Genomic DNA, 17,306 nt, shown 5'->3' with positions numbered 1-17,306 from the left:
TGGATTGATGGTCTGGCACTTCAAGCCCACAGGAGTAGAAGGCTTTGATGGACACCAGTGCAAAATGGACCCTGATGCCATTGAGATATGGAGGGACAGAATCCATCTCTGTTCCTGGGGTGACAGGGGGAATCCCAACATCTGGAAGCTGAAGTGAGCCTTCAGCTCAACCAGCCAGAGATGGCAAAACACTCCTGGCCCAGAGTATATACACAGAGGCCCTGTGTATCCTCGGCATGGATAACCTCAGGAGACAGTATTTCAAGGACCCAAAAGGGCATCCCTGGGCTTTTGGGATAGCTGCTGTGGAGACAGAGGAAATTAGACAGCTGCTCCCTGGTGTCTCAGAGGACCTGTCTGCTGTGGGTCTTTTCTGCTGAGGGTCGAAGAACAAGAGGTGCTGATTGCTACCACAGCAGTGCATTGTCAACAGCACTGCCCCAGCCAGGACTGCATGACCTCCATCCATGAGATGATTCGTGATCTGGAGAGCCCAGGAGTGGTCAGCAAGACTCCGTCAGCCTTTAGTAGTCCCATATGGCCTGTGCATAAGCCTAAGGGAGAGTGTAGACTGGCAGGGGAGTGTCACAGCCTGAATGAAGTCACACCCTCACTGAGTGCTGCTGTTCCAGACATGCTCGAAATTCAGTGCAAACTGGAGTCCACAGCAGCAAAGTGCTGCCACCATCGACATAACTGATGCATTTTTCTCCATTCCTTCATCAGTTTGTTTTCACCTGCAGAGGCATCCAGTACAGCCCCCAGGCTGGAAACATAGCCCCACCATTTGCCATGGCACTGGAAAAGGATGAGGCTTCAGAACACCTGCAGTACATCAATGACATCATCGTATGGGACAGCACAGCAGAGGAAGTTTTTGAGAAAGGAGAGAGGATAATCCAGATCCTCCTGAAAGCTGGCTTTGCCATAAAACAAAGTAAGGGGAAGGGACCTGCCCAGGAAATTAATATTTTAGGAGTAAAATGTCAAGATGCATACCATCAGATGCCAATGAATTCAGTCAACAAAATAGCAGATCTGTTCCCACTGACCAGCAAGAAGGAAACACACACTTTCCTAGGCCCTGTGGGTTTTTGGAGAGTGCATATTCCAGAGTATAGTCAGATGTGGCATGTAGGAATAATTTTAAGTGAGGTCCTGAACAAATGAAACTGTTTCTGCAGTAGCCCTTGAGCCAGTTGGGACAGAACAAGATGTGAAAAATCTAGAGGGTTAACCCTGGCTGGACCCTGGCCAGGCACCCACCAAAGCTGCTGTATCACTCCCCTCTCTAAGTGGGCAGGGATGACAAAATGTGGAGGCAGGCTGAGGGCGTGGTCCTGTGGCAGGACCAGCTGCCCCTGCTGCCCTCTCTGCCTTTGGGATCTGCTGCCCTGTGGGTGTGCAGCTGCAGCAGCATTTCGTGTGGGAGGAGGTGCCGCTGCCATGGCCCTGTGGCTCTTGGAGCCCATGGCTGTGCCCCCCAGCACCTGAGTGCCACCCACGGTGGGGCTTAAGGGGAAAGGGAGGGGCATTAGAAGGGAGAGAAAACAGCACCCAGAGATTTTGTGAGGGAAATAAAAATTTATTCCCTTTTCCTTGAATAAAGTGTTGCAAGAGCCCTGCTAGAGCTGTCGGTGGGGCAGCCTCTGGCAGGCCTGGTGAGAGTCGAAGGGCCTGGGCTCCCTCTTTTGTCAGACATGCTGGGGCTCAGTGGACAATCAGTCCCTGCCCTGGGAGCAGAGGGGCTGTGAGTGCTGCCCTGGGCAGGGGGAGGCCTCTGATGTACCAGCTTCCTCCTCCTCATCAGAGCCTGTGGGGCTGCTGTCAAGAGTCCCTTGCTGGGAACTGCTGGAGCTGTTGGAGCAGCAGCTGCTGCAGCTGCAGCTGCAGCCAGAGCTGTTGCTGCTGAAGCTGGAGCTCCTGGAGTTGCTGGATTTGGAGCTGGGGCTGGAGCTGGAGCTGGCACTGGCCACAGGGCCATTGTTCTCATCCCTGACAGCACCAGAGCGCAGCAGCCTCTGGGCCTCTTTGCTGCACTGGCCCACAATGATGCTGATGACGCCATGCACCAGCGCTGCCGTGTGTTCCTCGAGGAGAGGCTGCAGCACCTCAACCAGCAGCTCGGCATTTGGCCCATGGATGCAAAGGCCATGCAAGATGCTGCTCTCTAAGGCATCTGCCACCCACCACCTGCCCCGGTATATTCCCTCCAGCCTCTGACGTAGCCAGGGCCGCACAGGGTCCAGGAGATGCTGCTGCTGACTGAAGAGTTCTGCCCAGAGCTCGGGCAGGACACTCCCCACAAACTCCAGCCCTGAACCCTCCTGCTCTGCTGAGGACAGTGTCCCCAGTGGGGAAGATGAAGGGGACACCACAGGAGAATGGGAGCTGTTCTCATCCAGGCTGTCAGGAGCTCTCCCTGCCTGGCTGCTGCCATCTGGCAGCTCCTCATGGACTGTGATGGATGTCTCCAGATAGTCATCTTCTCCATGATCAGAAAATCGGACGGTCACTATTGCTCTTCTGCAGAGTGGGCACACTGGATTTCTCTGTGTCCACCGCAGGATACAACCCAGGCAAAACTGGTGGTAACAGGGCAGAGTAGAAGCCATGTCCTTACAAGTGTCCTGGCAGATGGGGCAGTTGTTGTCTGTCTCTGTGGACATTTTTGTGCTCTGCAGCACGTTGTCAAGAGATAAGGATTAGGAACTATTTGCCCTCACTGCTGTCACATCCTGCAGGAAGGAGAAGCTATGGTCACTGGCTGTCCTGGGGCAAGGGAGGAAGCAATGGGCAGGCCCCTGGAGAAGGACACCCTCCCGGCTCCCTGAGTCCCATCACCCACCCCACAGCCACCCCGGTGGGACATTTTCCTGCACAGCTCACCCTCAGTGCTGCATCTGCAGTGCCCGGCTGCCCGAAGCAGGCAGGGCGGGGAAAGAGGAGTGATGGCTCTGAGACTGGCACCAAGATCTGCCAGTAACAGGGACCACCCAGCACTAGAGAAGCCTGGCTTGATCCTCCAGACCTCACAGTCTTGCTTGGATGGAGTTCAGGCTGTAGCCAGAGTGGCCCAGACTCTGTCACCTGTATATAAGCAGTGAGAGATACCTACAATATCATCCACTCCCCCTGTGATGTCACAGTCCACTGCTCAGTGACATCAGCCTTCAGCCCCGGTGACAGCAAAACAGGTATTTGACCTTCTGCCCACCCCAAGATAGGCAGTGAGGGAAGTGAGGTCACAATCCATTGCTCAGGGATGTCACAGTCCACAGGCTGATGACATCACCTTCCTCCACACGGTGCTGTCACAGCGGGCCTTCCATCCCTGTAGGCACATGGTGTCAGAGAAAAAAAGGAAATATCATTTCTTGTTGCTCATGTTATCATGAAAAAATAAATATAAATATAAATATAAATATAAATATAAATATAAATATAAATGTAAATGTAAATATAAAATTAAATATAAAATTAAATATCATGTCATGTTGCTCTCCTTTGGTCACCTGCATCATGTGTCTGTGGCGTGTGTCTCATCGTGCCTTTAAAGGTCTCCCTGGGATACAGTGACAGGACACAGGGGAATAATTCAAAGCTGTGCCAGGAGAGGTTGTCACTGAAACCAGCTGGACAGAAAATTTCTAACACAGTTTTGAGTATTAGAAAGCAAGTATTCTTTAGTGCACTATGCTGGTCACTCAGAGGATCCCTCCTCTAACTGAGTGCACTGAGCATCAGGTGAACAGTTTTTATCATACATCCTGACTACATGCTCATTAGCTATCCCTGCTTGCTTGATGTATATGTATTACTTCATTTTACAAATTTGCACCCCTTATTGGAAGTCCTTATATGGCTCTTTGGGGTCTGTCTTCAACATCCAATGTCCTTTTTCTGTGGCTGTTCCTCGACCCCCGCTTTGGAGTAAGCACAATATTACTGTTTTGCACAATAATTCTGCTTTGTCAGTCTTGCAGAGCTGAGCTGGCATCCTGCATGCATTTTGCATGACTTCTGTTTGCCTAAGTTACATCCTTCATCCATTTCTTCAAGGCTATGCTGCTTTGTTCTGTGGTCCTGATCAAGTCCTCCCTTTTTTTGAGACAAAGTTCCTTATGGGAACTAGCTTCTTAATACATATTTTATAGCATAAGGCATTACAACAGCTATAACACTGAATCAGGATGTAATCATAATAATAATCAGTGATCATTATGGTGACAATTATAGATAGATGTTTTAACCAAGTCCAGCTGGGTAACCATGATGTTTGGTCCAGATTTTTTCAAATCTCCACGAGGTGTCACCTTGAGCTAAGGGGCTTTGGCCCTTTTAATTGTGGAATAATGTTTCCATGATTTTACTCTGTCCAATTTCAATGCAGTAAAAGTTGTCAGCAGAACTTGGGAAGGTCCCTTCCACTTTGGCTGCAGCCAAATTCCATTGGTCTGGAGATCACCACTGATCACTGCAAACCCTGTAAAGTTTTACTGCGAGAAATGAGGTAATTATTCAAATCAACCCCTCCTTTTATGTGTGTGTTTCCTGAAATGTGTGGTACTTGGTAGGGTGGACCATAGAGCAGCTCCCAGGGGCTGATTTTGCTGGTGCCCTGTGGCTGAGTTCTAATTTGAAGTAGAGCAACAGGTAAGGCTTGGACTCATTTCAGGGAGGTTTCCTGACATATTTTACCTAATTGCAATTGGATTGTGTAATTATTCACTCTACTTTGCCACTAGCTTCGGGTCTGTAAGGAGTATGAAGATCCCAAGCTATTCCCAAAACTTTTCTAACCTCTTCTGCAAAAAAGTGGGAACCTCTGTCTGATGACTTTCCCCAAAGTACCCTGAATCTAGGTGTTACTCAATTCAACAGTATTTTACAACAAGGGAAGTCTTCTGGCCACCCAGAAAAGGTATCCACCAGAACTAGGAGGGATTTATACCTTCTTTTTCCAGGTAATTCAGTAAAATCAATCAGCCATTATTCACGTGGAACACTTCCAGATTTTATGGCTCTTAGCATGACTTTGTTAGCTGTGTTAGGGTTGTTTCTTTTACAAACAATACATTTCTGGCACAATCTTAGCCATTTTAGACCCAATTACAGATTTTTGCAAATGTTTCAAAACTTCTTCAGTACTCCAATGGGTGGCTTTGTGTTTGCAATCCACCATTTCATGCAAGATTGATTCTGGGACTATTCTTTGCCCGGCTTGGATAACTGCCCAGCCTCATGGATCAAACCTTGCTTCTAAGGTTTCAATTAACTGACAGTCCCTGTCTCATTTTTCTTGTTGCCAGGTATCTCTGGCAGGGATATGAAAGATAAAACTTTGTTTTCTAACACGCCTTTTTCTGCAGCCTCATTGGCTAAATGATTCCCCAATTCCAGTTTTGTCTTACCCACACGGTGTGCTCTGCAGTGCACGATGGGAACTTCTGCTGGTTTCTGGATACTTTCAAGTAAATCCAAGATTCATTCTCCATTTTTTATTGACGTGCCTCAAGATGTCAAAAGGTCTCTTTCTTTCCAGATGGCCCCGTGTGCGTGTACTACTCCAAAGGCGTATTTTGAATCAGTTCAAATGTTAACTTATTTTCCTTTACTCAGTTCCAAAGTTCAAATGACTGAAATTCATTCTGCTTTCTGGGCTGAAGCATCAGAGGGAAATGCCCCTGATTCAATTACCTCGTGGTGTGGAGTCACTGCATATCCAGATAGTTGGTAGGCAGGTTGAGGCCATGGTCCTGTGACAGGACCAGCAGCCCCTGATGCAGCTGCATTTGGCATCTGCTGCCCTGCGGGTGTGCAGCTGCAGCAGGATTTCCTGTGGGAAGAGCTGCCACCGCTGACGTGACCAGGGACTCCAGGGGCCCACGGCTGTGTCCCCAAGCACAGGGGTGTCACCCACCGTGGGGAAAAAGGGGAAGGGGAAAGGCATTAGAAGGGAGAGACAGCAGTGCCCAGAGACTGTGTGAGGGAAATAAACATTTATTTCCTTTTCCTTGAATAAAGGGTTGCAAGAGTCCTGCTGGAGCTGCCGGTGAATTGGCCTCTTGGAAGGCTGGGGAGAGCCCTGGGGGCTGGGGTCCCTCCTCTTTGTGGGACACTGGACCCCCCAGGCAAGTGGCCTCTGTCCCAGCCAGGAGCAGAGGGGCTGTGACTTCTGCCCTGGACAGAGGGACCTGCCATGGTCACCACCTCCTGCTGCAGACCCTCCTGGTGCCTGTCCTGCCCTGCAGAGTTAGGCACAGGTGGGGAGTAGCCGTGAAACCCAGGGCGGGAGCTTTAACATTGACTGCCCTCGGTGAGTTGTCTGGTAGTGACAGTTTTCCTTTTTCTGCAAACCAAGGCTGTCAGTGTTTCTGTGTTTGTATTAATGACAAGGCTACAGTGTAGGTTTGTGGTTTAACAGAGAGCAAAAAAGAATCTGAATTCTATTGATTTCATCTTTTTCTTTGATGACATTTTTTTCTGTGAAAAGTCTGAAAATCAAGGACATCTTTTTGGAAGTGCTCAGAATCCAGTGTCCATGACCTCGGTAGTAGCTGAGTGACCCTTCAGAACCTTGAACTGACTAAATGAAGACATGAACTCTTTTGGCTTTTTCAAGAAGGAGACAAAAACGAAACCCAAACCTGTTTTCTGAATCCTCTGGAAAATCTGACTTATTCAAGAAAGTATCCTCTGGAATGTGCAGATTTTCTGTTCATCATTCATTCAGATGCTTGTGAGGCCAGACCAATAATGCTCTTTTTATTGGTTTAACACAGCTGATTGAAATAAAATCACTTGAAATTTTGGCCTTGACTTTCAATGATATTTTGAATATGAGAATGTCCATTTGGGGGAGGAACAGAATGCATTTGCACAGTTCCATTATGATTTTTTGTTCAACACACAGTTCCTCTCATTCCCCCTCTTTAGCCTTATGCGTTAAAGTCAAACATCTGCTTTGGAAATGCAGTGCAAATGTAGCTGTTTCTGCTATTTTGCTTAACTTTTTTTTTTTTTTGGAAGAACTGAAAAAAGTCAGTTGTAATTTGTTTTATAGAATTCTTCATCACTGCGGGACTGGAAAAAGACCACAAAAATTTCTCCCACTGTAGATTTTAAAATATTTTAAAATAGTACTATAAAGACTATTTGCCAATATTTATTTTTTGCTTTCTATGTAATTTTATTAAATCTGTACTTTAAAATAAATGCTACCTAGCAGGCTTTCAGTTCGATTACAGCAATTGCTTTTCAGCAGGCTAATTCTCCTGTAGAGAATTTCCTGGAGTAGACAAGAAAAGTAATCATTTAGGAAACTGAGTTTTCCACATTGCTGTGGTGTAGGAATAGTATTTCCCAGTTTAGTGTTCACATTGAAACACCTCAGACCATGTGCCACGCACTGACTTCCCCACCATTTCCTCTGTGGCAGGATGGAGAGTGGAGCACAAACAGCCACAAATCATGGGTTGAGATAAGAAAAATGTACTAGAAACAGCAGTGAAATACGAACACAAACGGTGACAACAACACTAAAAGCGGAGCGTACAAGAGAGGCGAACGAGTCACACACAGTCGCTCACCACACAGAACTCAGTGCCCCACGACTTACAGCTCACCAGCCAAACCCAGAAGGACAATCCCCTTCCATTCCCCCTGCCACAGGTTAGGTGGTATCCAACTAGCCCCCGGTGCTGGCCATGCCCCTTCTGGCTGCTGCAAAAATTAACCCTGTCCTGGCCGGATCCAGGACCCACGATCTGCCCTGTGGGTCCTGGCTGTGGCTCTGGGTGAGAAACCCCCTGGGCATCTGCCCTGGCAAATGGGACTTCAGGACAACCTCTCGCTTACTGACATTCTCCCCTCTGCCCCCACCCCAGCTCCCTTTTTGCCTCCAGAAAACTTTGAACAGAAGGAGCACTTAAAGTACAGTTCTGCACATACTGAACTGGCAGGAAAGTGACCCGCATGTCACTGTTGGCACATGCGCAGCAAGGACAAAGAAAGCTTTTGAGGGGTCTGGGTCTCAAGGCATTCACTCAAGCAATACGGGCCCTCTTTCTGAGAGACACGAGCCACGGTGGAGCAGCGCAGCGTGGGGAACAGGGGGATCTCCTGAGCCAGGGACACCCAGGGGGAGCAGAGAGACGCAGACGCCAGGCGGACACCAAGCGACACCCGCTGCTGGCGCAGAGGCACCGCGGAGACACGAACACGCCGGTGTGAACTTGCTGCGCTTTACTGGCAGAGCCAGGCCTGTGTCGTGGCCGGGGCTCTCCGGGCTCTGGCTCTATGGGGTCAAGCCCCAGGCTCGGCTCAGCGGTAGCGGCGGCGGCGCCTTCGGCTGCGGTGCCGGCGATAGCCGCGGCGGCGGGACTTGGCCCTGCGCCTCCTCCGCACGCCCCGGCGCCGGGAGCGCCTCCGACTGCGGCTCCGGCTCCGGCTCCTGCTCCTGCTCCTGCTCTGGCGTCCTCTCCGACCGTGGCAGGGCATGATGGCTTTGGATGAGTGCCGTGTGTGTGGCTGTCCTGCCTTTTTATGCGAGTGCTGAGGAGGAGCACATTGTGACGGAGCCAACACCACCCGTGAGGTCACAATGACATATGCAATACATATGCATTCTATTCCTCAGAAGTCATTAAATATGCATAAATTGCTTGAGTCTGCACAGTTAGTCTCTGAGGGTCTTCTTGGTGGTCTTTAAAGACCCTGGGTGGTTGCTGAGCTTTTGGTCTTAGACTTGTCACTGTAGTCGTCCATATAGTGGTTGTTTTAGTCTTGGTTATCTAAGATTCACAATATATTCTTGACCAAACTGCATTGCTCTGGCTTGACGTGGTACATAGGTGGTTTCAGAGCACTCAATATTCTACCAACCATAACTTTCTCCTAGGCTATTTGTAACAATTCCCCACTGTGAGACTTTCAAGATTTATCTTGGAAGTCTCACTTCTTAAACTCATTTTCTTATCTATGATAATAATAATTGTTATTACAAATATTTGTAAAGCATCTCATAAAAGACAGAATACATTGAATTACTACACAACACAAAATGCAAACTGCAACAATTCTAACACGAGTTGTAAATAATTCTTTAAGCCATTTAAGTTCTGGTAGCCATGAGAAAAACCAGTCCCACCAAGAGGTACTTTTAGTCTTCTCCCATTCTTGAATTGCCTTTTTTGATTGATGATATTCCAGATTGCTGGATATCAAATCCATCATCATTCTTTTAACAAACCCAGCACTTTGTAACCTTCACCGTTTGCACAAGCTTGATCTTCAAATTTAATAGGTTTTTTCAAGGTTACTCTCTCATGACTTCTCTTTCCTTTTATGGCATTTGTTCTAAATAATTCTACAGCATAAAAGAAGTAGTGTTTTCATGTTTTAACAAATCTGAATGTTAAAATCTCTGCTGGCTCTGTTTTCTCCTCTGGTTGTTCAGGTGTCAGGGCTGGCTTCCCTCGGCTGAGGTGAATCAAGGCATCGATCCTATCCCCTTTTATTGCTGCAGGAAGGTTTAAAAGTACTTGAAATGGTCCTTTCCACTTTTCCTTCAGTGGCTCATTGCTCTGCGTTCTGATGCAGAGCCAGTCCCCAGGTTGATGAGGATGTACCTGAGCATCCTAAGTCATCAGGGATGGTCAAACAACAAACCTGCTGAAAGAGGAGAGCACTTTTCCCAAAGATAATACACACAGTGTTAAATGATCATTTCCTATCCCATTACTTTCTCCAGAAATACTGTGGCTATTTCCTTTCTTTTTAAATATTCCCTGTCCCTGTAGGCTGTTGCTGAAATATGCAAGCATTAATAGATCAAGTCAGAATATTTATTTTTCAGCTATGAGAAAAATGTTTTTGAACCTAGACAAGAACCTATTCCACATGGATACAGTTTTGGTTGATCCCACACTGACTTTTAAGGACTCATTCCTTCAAGCTGTGAAGTTTGTTGCTTTGTTTTTGCATGAAAGTGGCAGGGTTCTTTCACCCTGAAGACATTCACAATTTCACAAAAGCCATGCTCTGCCATCCAAGCTGAAGTAGCCGATTTAGATTTCAAGTTGATTATAAAATATCAATGCTCAGCTCCCTAGAGGGTAAAATGGTGAAAACATTTTTTTCTGTTCCATTGCAATGTTCAAGGAGATTTCCTTGAAGGCAATTTCCTGGATGTGTTGTGAACTCCCTCAAGGTACTGGTTTGCATTCTGAAAGGGCTGTGTTAGCAGCACTACACACTGACATGCCTTGCTCAGACTTTTCTTGAAACCAGGGCAAGTGGGGGTTTGTTTTGTATAAATCTAATACGGGGAGCCTGAGCTTGCTGAGATCTGATATGCACACACTTGATTGCCTTCCAACAAAACCTTAGTTCTGCTTTTAGGAAGTGAATTCCTGATTCTGGGTATCTTTGTTACTTTTACTTTTTTTTTTTTTTTAAAGCAGGGGACAGACAGACAGACTCACGTGATAGAGGAATAATTAATCTCTCAACTGTATTTCTGTAGTTTCCATATAGGTCTACTGAACATTTGTTTTCTTAAATGCCTGCCTGTAGGTAGCGAATGTGAATCACAAGAATAATTCATTCAGGATCAAGGAATATCTATTTAAAACCATCCAAAATGATTTGCCTGGCTACCATGAAGAAGATAGACAGAATTTGAAGTCAATGCTTTCTAGGTAAGTTCTATCTTTTGGAGAAGGAAAAGAGCCTTTTCAGAAAAAATAGCCCTGGGAAATGAAGCATAGCTTCTCAGAAGATGCTGAGGTAGAAGGGAGCCATGAGGGTCATTGAGTCCAACTCCTGGCCCTGCACAGGACACTGCAAGAATCCCAGCCTGTGCCCAAGAGTGTTGTCCAAAGGCTGCTTGAACTCTTGCTGCAGTGACCACTGCCCTGGGGAGCTGTTGCAGTGCTCAGCCACCCTCAGAGCAAGAAGGTTTTCCTGATATGCAGCTTAAACCTGCCTCAACTCAGCTTCATGCTGTTTCCTTGAGTCCTGACAATGAAGGTCTGTTTTCCCTGGAAGAAAAGAACAATGACAGTTGATATTTACGCCTTGTAACATGAAATGTGGCACCATCCTTGCAGAAAATCAGCTCCATCTCAGAATGTCACCAGCACGAGCCAAGTGACATCTCCAGGACTCTCTGCAAGGGACATTCCACCAAGACTTGCTCAGGTATTTTGTGCATTTTTAACATTTTGTGTGTTGTATTAAGTTTTAGCACACTTGCTGGTGGTGCAAAAGCTGTGATGTGAATGGTCAGGAGCAGGCATCAGCACGTTTTGCCTCAGACATTCTGACTGCTGTGACAGGAAGGTTGTGATCAGGTGAGAGGCTCCTGCAGAGGTGGAGCAGAGCTGTGCTGAGGCAACTTTGTGCTCTGCCTGGAGCCTTGAGCTCAGTCACTACCCTCAACTCACTGCCTGCAGAAGAGCTCCAAGGGTTCCAAGGGGTCCAAGGGCTCAAAGGGCTCAAAGAGCTCAAAGGGCTGCTTGTGCATGGCTGACAGAACTGCATGGAAAATCTACTGTAGAGAAGAGGCTGCACCAGGCTGGGGCAGATGGGGCCTCTCGCTCTCTTTTCCATCTCTCTCTCTTTCACTCGCATTGTTTCCTCCAGCTCCGGAGGAAGCTATGCATGTGGCAGGAGCAACACAGTGTCTACAGACTGGGGATATTCTCTGGTCTCTCACTCTCTGCCTTTCTTTCTCTCTCTCCTCCCTCACTCTGCCTGGCCAAAGCACAGCTCTCCTGTTCTACTCCATACTGGCTCCTGAAGTTTGCTGTGGGAGGGGAGAGCTTGTAGCTGTGTGTTGTGGCTTGTGAGGAGCACCTTGGAGAAGGTTCTTGGCAGGAGCTGAGAGCTGCTTGAAGCGCACTGAGCAACAGCAAGGGCTCCTTAGTGAGCACTTGTGAAACTCCCTTGTACAAATTGAAGGGCTTGATAGGCAACAGCTTTGCAGTGTAAAGAATGGGCTGGCTGCTGGAGTTAAGGCAAGTGGACCTAAAAGCACAAGAGTTTCCTGCCTTGGTGTCTTTTTTCAGCCTGATGAGAATTCACACACAAACATCACAGTACTGATGGATTTTGACACTGAGGTACTAATCCTTTCTTTATCTCATAAAAAGCCTAAAACATCCTGGTGTCTCATGAGTAAATCCTGAGGCAGTTTGACAGCAAAAGCTGAGTCATTTTCTGGTGTGTACAAGTGGAAATTGAGCCCTAGACAAAAGCAACCTGACCTCCCCATTTTGGGGAAGCCTTTGATAGAGCTGCTGAAGGGAGTGTCTTTCTTCCAAAGCATTTTTGCTGTAGACTTGGAGAAGGACTTGCTAAGTCCTAAGGTGAGAAAGTAGAAGTGAAATAGAGTGCATCTTTAGCCTCAGTACTTCCTTTTTGGATTGGTCCTTTTAGGTAAGAAAGATATGTTTTAAAAAACTGCCACTTCAGAAATGCTGGGCTTTTTTTTTCCAAATGGGAGCAAAACCTGCTTCTGACCACAGATTAATGAATTATTTTGTTATTGTTGTAGAAACGACTTCTGGCTTCTGAATTCAGTAGTCCTGTGATGAGCAAGAAACAGAGAATTGCTCACCAGCCTCGTCAAGTCGAACCAGCAGCTGGTGGCAACTCTTCTGCCTTGGTCCTGCCTTCAACATCCTGCAGGACTTCGAGCCTGTCTCTGAGTGTCGGCTCCAGTTCCACTTGCATCCGTGAGGAGCCCCAAAATGGCAATTTCCAGAGTTCTAGAACACCAGAACCTAGGAGGAGCACTGAAAAGTCCAAGAAGATCTAAAGGGAACTGGGGAGGCTGAAGCAGTGGTATCCTTTGGATTTCAATGAAGGTATTAATGTGCTGCCTTTGCTAACTCCAGTGTAGATAACCATGATATAAAGATTGGATTATTAAGAGAAACCTGAGCCTGAATGAAGGTTCTAGCAAACCCCTATTCCAGAGTAAGTAGTATAGATGTTATCTAATAGTTAATATGAATTAGGGAGATAGAACTAGGAGGAGAGGGGCAGGGTGTGGGGAAGAGCTGAGCTGAACCTGCTGGTGGGTTAGGTCAGGACGAGCCCTCACTTCCTGCACTGCAGTGTCTCAGGAGCAGCTGCAGCAGTGCTCTTGCATCCCCTCGTGGCATTTGCAGTGCAGGAGGGCAGGGACAAGTGTGTGTGTAGGTGTGAGTGGTAAAAGGCTGCCAAGTGCTGGCAGCTTCAGTGGCAGCAGCGATGTTGGCAAGGGCAGTCAGGCCTCGTGCAGCTCTTGGGCTCTGGGGCACCTCCCGCCTTTCGAGCAGGCCCGGCTGGGCCCTGGGCCATCTTGGATCAGCCAGTGCTGCTGCGGGGCAAGGCTGAGGGGAAATGTGGCTCTGCAGGGAAGCACTTGAGGGAGGCCTGTGCTCGGGCTCTTGCCATGGCATGGCACTGGGTACAAGCCAGTAGTCCGGGCTCTTGCTTTTTAGCTGTCTCCCAGAATGTTGAAATATATTTGTATGTTTCTTTTCCAAACCATCCAGCACACCAGTCAGGTGCATCTGGCCTGGGTTGCATCAGTGGCACAAGTTGTTGCTGTCTTGGATCTGTCTTTCAACTTGTTCAAGTTTTAGAGTTTGTAATAATTAATCTCAGGGTGTTTCGAAGGTTTCATTCCCATGTGGAGGGAGGGTTTATCATCCAAAAACAACCAGGTCCTCAAGCCCAGAGGAGCAGAAGCATTGGTGTGGCAGTGTAGGGAAGTGGCATCTGTTAGTCTCCTTGCCACTTCATCTTGGATTTGTATCATGAGCCTGATAACCCCCACTCGTGTTGATTGCAGGGAGAAGGGAATGGCAAATGCTTTAGTCTCTTCAGCAGATGTAAGCAGAAATTAGTTTTGTCCTTGTTAGGAGCTGATTTGCTTTGGGTTATTGTTGTGGTTTCAGACTTGTCTGGAGGTGGGTGCTGGGGCTGTGTTACAATTGCCTCCATGTGCAAAGCTCCCAGAAGTGTGGTGGCTCACAGAGAAGAAAAGTCTCTAGAGGAAAACTGAGCATATTTGTAGTGTTTCACAAAAGGAAAACCAGACCTGCAGGTCTTGGTAACCACTGAGTCTGCCTCAAGGCTATTTGAAAGCAAAGGACATCAAATCCTAAACTCTGCAGAAATGTTTGCATGCCTTTATTTTCTTTGTCTTTTTGCTTCACAGGGTAGCCCCAGCTACTCGGAGATGAAGAGCAGGTGCCAGTATCTCCACAAGAAGTTGTCCACATTCAGCAATGAAAAGCTGAATTTGACAAGCAGCAAGTGGAGTCCTGGCACCAGTCATCTGCTTCAGCCACATAACATCTATGGCTTTTTCCTCTCAAGCACAAGATTAGTTAGTTTAGTATTTTTCTAGTTGGTCGTTCCAGTAGTGTACGTTAGCATTGGCAGAAGATTTAGTTAGGGTTGAGCTTTTGTAGAAGATGAAGTTAGGGTTGATTAGTTTGTTGAAGATTATAGAAGACAGTACAGAACTTTTCCAATAAAGAATTTTCATTCTCGTTAGCTCCTCCTCTAATTGTGACTTATATCATATTTGGAGTGGCTTTCTTCTGGTCAAATCTTTTCTTCAAGAGTTAGGTTCTTCAAGACTTAGGAAATAATTTTATCAGTTGAGGGTGGAAGCCCATTACCTCCACTTTGAAGTTGTGCACATTGTAGGAAAATATTGTAGCAAAAGGAAATTCTTGATGATAAGAAAATAGGTGTTTTCTGACAGCCCATGCTTTCTTGTTAATGCAAACTCTTTGCCTTAAGTGGTAGAAGGTGCAGACGTTTGGGCAACTCCGTCTCCAACTCCTCTTGTTTTGGAGGGTTGCAGGGGAATGCACAAGGGCTGCTGAAGGATTTTAGCTGCAGCAGCTCCCAGGACTGCTTCTAAATCTTAGCCTCACCTTGTCAGGGATCCAAGGAATATCCAGATCTTTTGCGAGTGTTCTGTAAAACACTCGGACAAGTGCTGGAGGCAAGGTACTTCAACGGGTTTGAAAGATAAATTTTGTTAAAGTGTCCCTACGGAAACTGTGTCCATTTGTAAGCTTTGTTAAAAATAGTCTGTCACCAGCAGTCTTTCCAGAGAGACACAGATGTTGATTCCTGCACAGACCTATTGAGGCTTTGAAGTCTAGGCCTTTTCATAAGTTTCCTCCCATTTATTTCTTCAGCTGACAGGGTAGAGGTGTGGCCAGCAATGCCATAACCTCCTTTTGGGCTAAATTGACTGAGGGAGGACAATATTTGGGAACATTCAAACGGGGCTGTGAATGGCCCTGCCTTCCTTGGAGAGTGGTTTACCATGTTCCTCAACTGTCTCCATGCCAGCCACGTTAAGCCCCAGTAGCTGAGACGTCTTGGGGCGTTTTGTGATTGAACACCTGAACTGTTGTTGCCCTTCTGTTGTCCTTCAACTGAAGTGCAATACAAGGTCACCTCTTAAAGCCTGAGACTTGGGTCTTTTGTTTGCCCTGGCCAGGGGTTGCTCCTCCAGCTGCGCAGTGCAGCAGCACAAGGAACGCTGCCGTGGGGAGCAGGGGCTGAATTCTGCTGGGGTGCCTCCCTCCCCTTGGCCTGGTGACTGCTGCTGCCTGACAGAGTGTGCAAGAGTGCTGCTGTGGAGAGTGGGCTGAGAGAGAGGTTTTACCATCAGAGATAATTTTTTGTGTCACATTTCTCTTTGCCTGTAAACTGCCTTTATGATGCGCAATGTCAGCAAACTTATTTGGCATGCTTGTTTCTGGCTGTCGTTTCAGTCCAGATCCCTCAAAAACATACCAAAAATAAAGAACATCTACACCAAACAGGAAAAAACACAAAATGCAACACACTCACTCAGAAAAGATCTTCTAAAGTTTACAGTGAAAAATTCTCCAATCCAGTAATTTATAGCTGCTGGAAAGCTACTCTACATTCCTGTTAATAATGATTTCATGAGCTCAGAAGGCTCTGCATAACTTGGATCTATCTCTGCAAGGTCATAGTTGGGGAATAAAGCAGGAGCATTCCTGACTGCCAGAAGGCTGCTCAAGACCCTTGGGAGTGGGGCAGGGCACAGTGACCTTGGCAGAGGAAAGTGTTGGGGGATTGGCACCCTGCTGGTTTCAGCAGGAGCCTGTCACCACTCCTCTGTCCCTTGCCAGCTCACAGCTGGGATAAGCCATGGTACAAGACAGAGCTGAGCACCCCAGCTTGCAGCGCTGCCAGTGAGGCTCCACCTGTGTGTGGGGTGGTCCCCAGCTATTGCTGCAGGCGATAAGACTCCCCCTGCATCCCATGGAGTCCACAAGGATGCAGAAATCCACCCCCAACCCATGGGGAGGTGCTCGTGCCAGAGGAGTGGGTAGATGCCTGGAAGAAGCTGTGATCCAGTGCAAGTCTCATCAAAAGAGTTAAAGCTGCAAAGGCCTTGCAAGGGAGAGAAAGGCCTTGCTCCTGGGATGGAAGCAGCCTGGCCTTGGCTCGGGAGAGTCTGCACCCTATGGACAAGAGGACTCATGTAGCAGCAGAATTCAGGCGGGATGTTGCTTGTGAGATTGGACCCACGCCATGAAGTTCCCATAGGACTGTCTCTCATGGGAGGGACCTCATGGCTAAGTAGAGGACCCCTCTTCCTGATGGACTGACCAGAGAGATATAGACCCGTTTCCCTGCCCTCCTCAAGCTGTTGGTTGGAAAGAGGGAGGGAGATGAGCAGAGAAACAGTGTCTTAAGAGGGAGAGGGGTGAGCAGAGAAACAGTGTTTGTAGTAGAAGAATTGCAGTGATGAATAGATTTATGGATGAAGAAAATACCACGCATACCCTGCCCACTACCCAAGCTTTTGGTTGGAAGGAGGGAGGGGGGTGAGATAAAAATGGTATCTTAAGAGGGAGGGGGGTGAGTGAACAAATGGTGTCTGAAAAGCTTATTTTTACCTCTCATTTACCCTGTGACTCTTAGGTAATTAATTAATTAATTAGGTAATTAGTTAGGTAATTAAATCTCATTGCAAATTTAAGTTTGGAGCCTGTTTTCCCTTTTTCTGTGCATCCTGCCATCAGTCTCCTATCTCAACTCATGAATCTTGTGTCCATTTAACAGTTTTGTTTCTTTCCCCTCTCCTGCACGTCTGTGGCAGGAGAGAGCAGAGGTTCTGGCATTTAGTCAGGGTCAAACCCTGACAATGGCATTGGTTCTAAAGAACTCTACACAGCAGAAAAGAAGTCATAGTTTCATGCTTTAACAAGCTGAAGCTTGAAACGTTACTCATTTCTCTT

At 47.3% G+C, this 17,306-nt stretch overlaps 1 protein-coding gene across 1 annotated transcript; it reads right to left on the bottom strand.

Annotated features, from left to right (window-relative positions):
- Positions 1–1,556: 1,556 nt before the first annotated feature.
- On the bottom strand, positions 1,557–2,742 carry LOC146420961 (uncharacterized). The gene has a single exon (XM_085047854.1). The coding sequence runs from the start codon at positions 2,667–2,669 to the stop codon at positions 1,722–1,724; it is 948 nt and encodes a 315-aa protein (XP_084903980.1). The 5' UTR covers positions 2,670–2,742; the 3' UTR covers positions 1,557–1,721.
- Between the last annotated feature and the right edge of the window lie 14,564 nt (positions 2,743–17,306).

Source organism: Lichenostomus cassidix, unplaced genomic scaffold (assembly GCF_008360975.1).
Source record: "Lichenostomus cassidix isolate B80296 unplaced genomic scaffold, HeHo_3.0 HiC_scaffold_763, whole genome shotgun sequence".
NCBI classification, from domain to species: domain Eukaryota; kingdom Metazoa; phylum Chordata; class Aves; order Passeriformes; family Meliphagidae; genus Lichenostomus; species Lichenostomus cassidix.
The sequence above is the reverse complement of the archived record's forward strand: the minus strand, read 5'-3'. Positions and strand labels throughout refer to the sequence as shown.

What these genes read in the sequence shown, in the direction of transcription:
- LOC146420961 (XM_085047854.1), bottom strand. Translation starts at nt 2,669, where the DNA reads ATGTCCACAGAGACAGACAACAACTGCCCCATCTGCCAGGACACTTGT.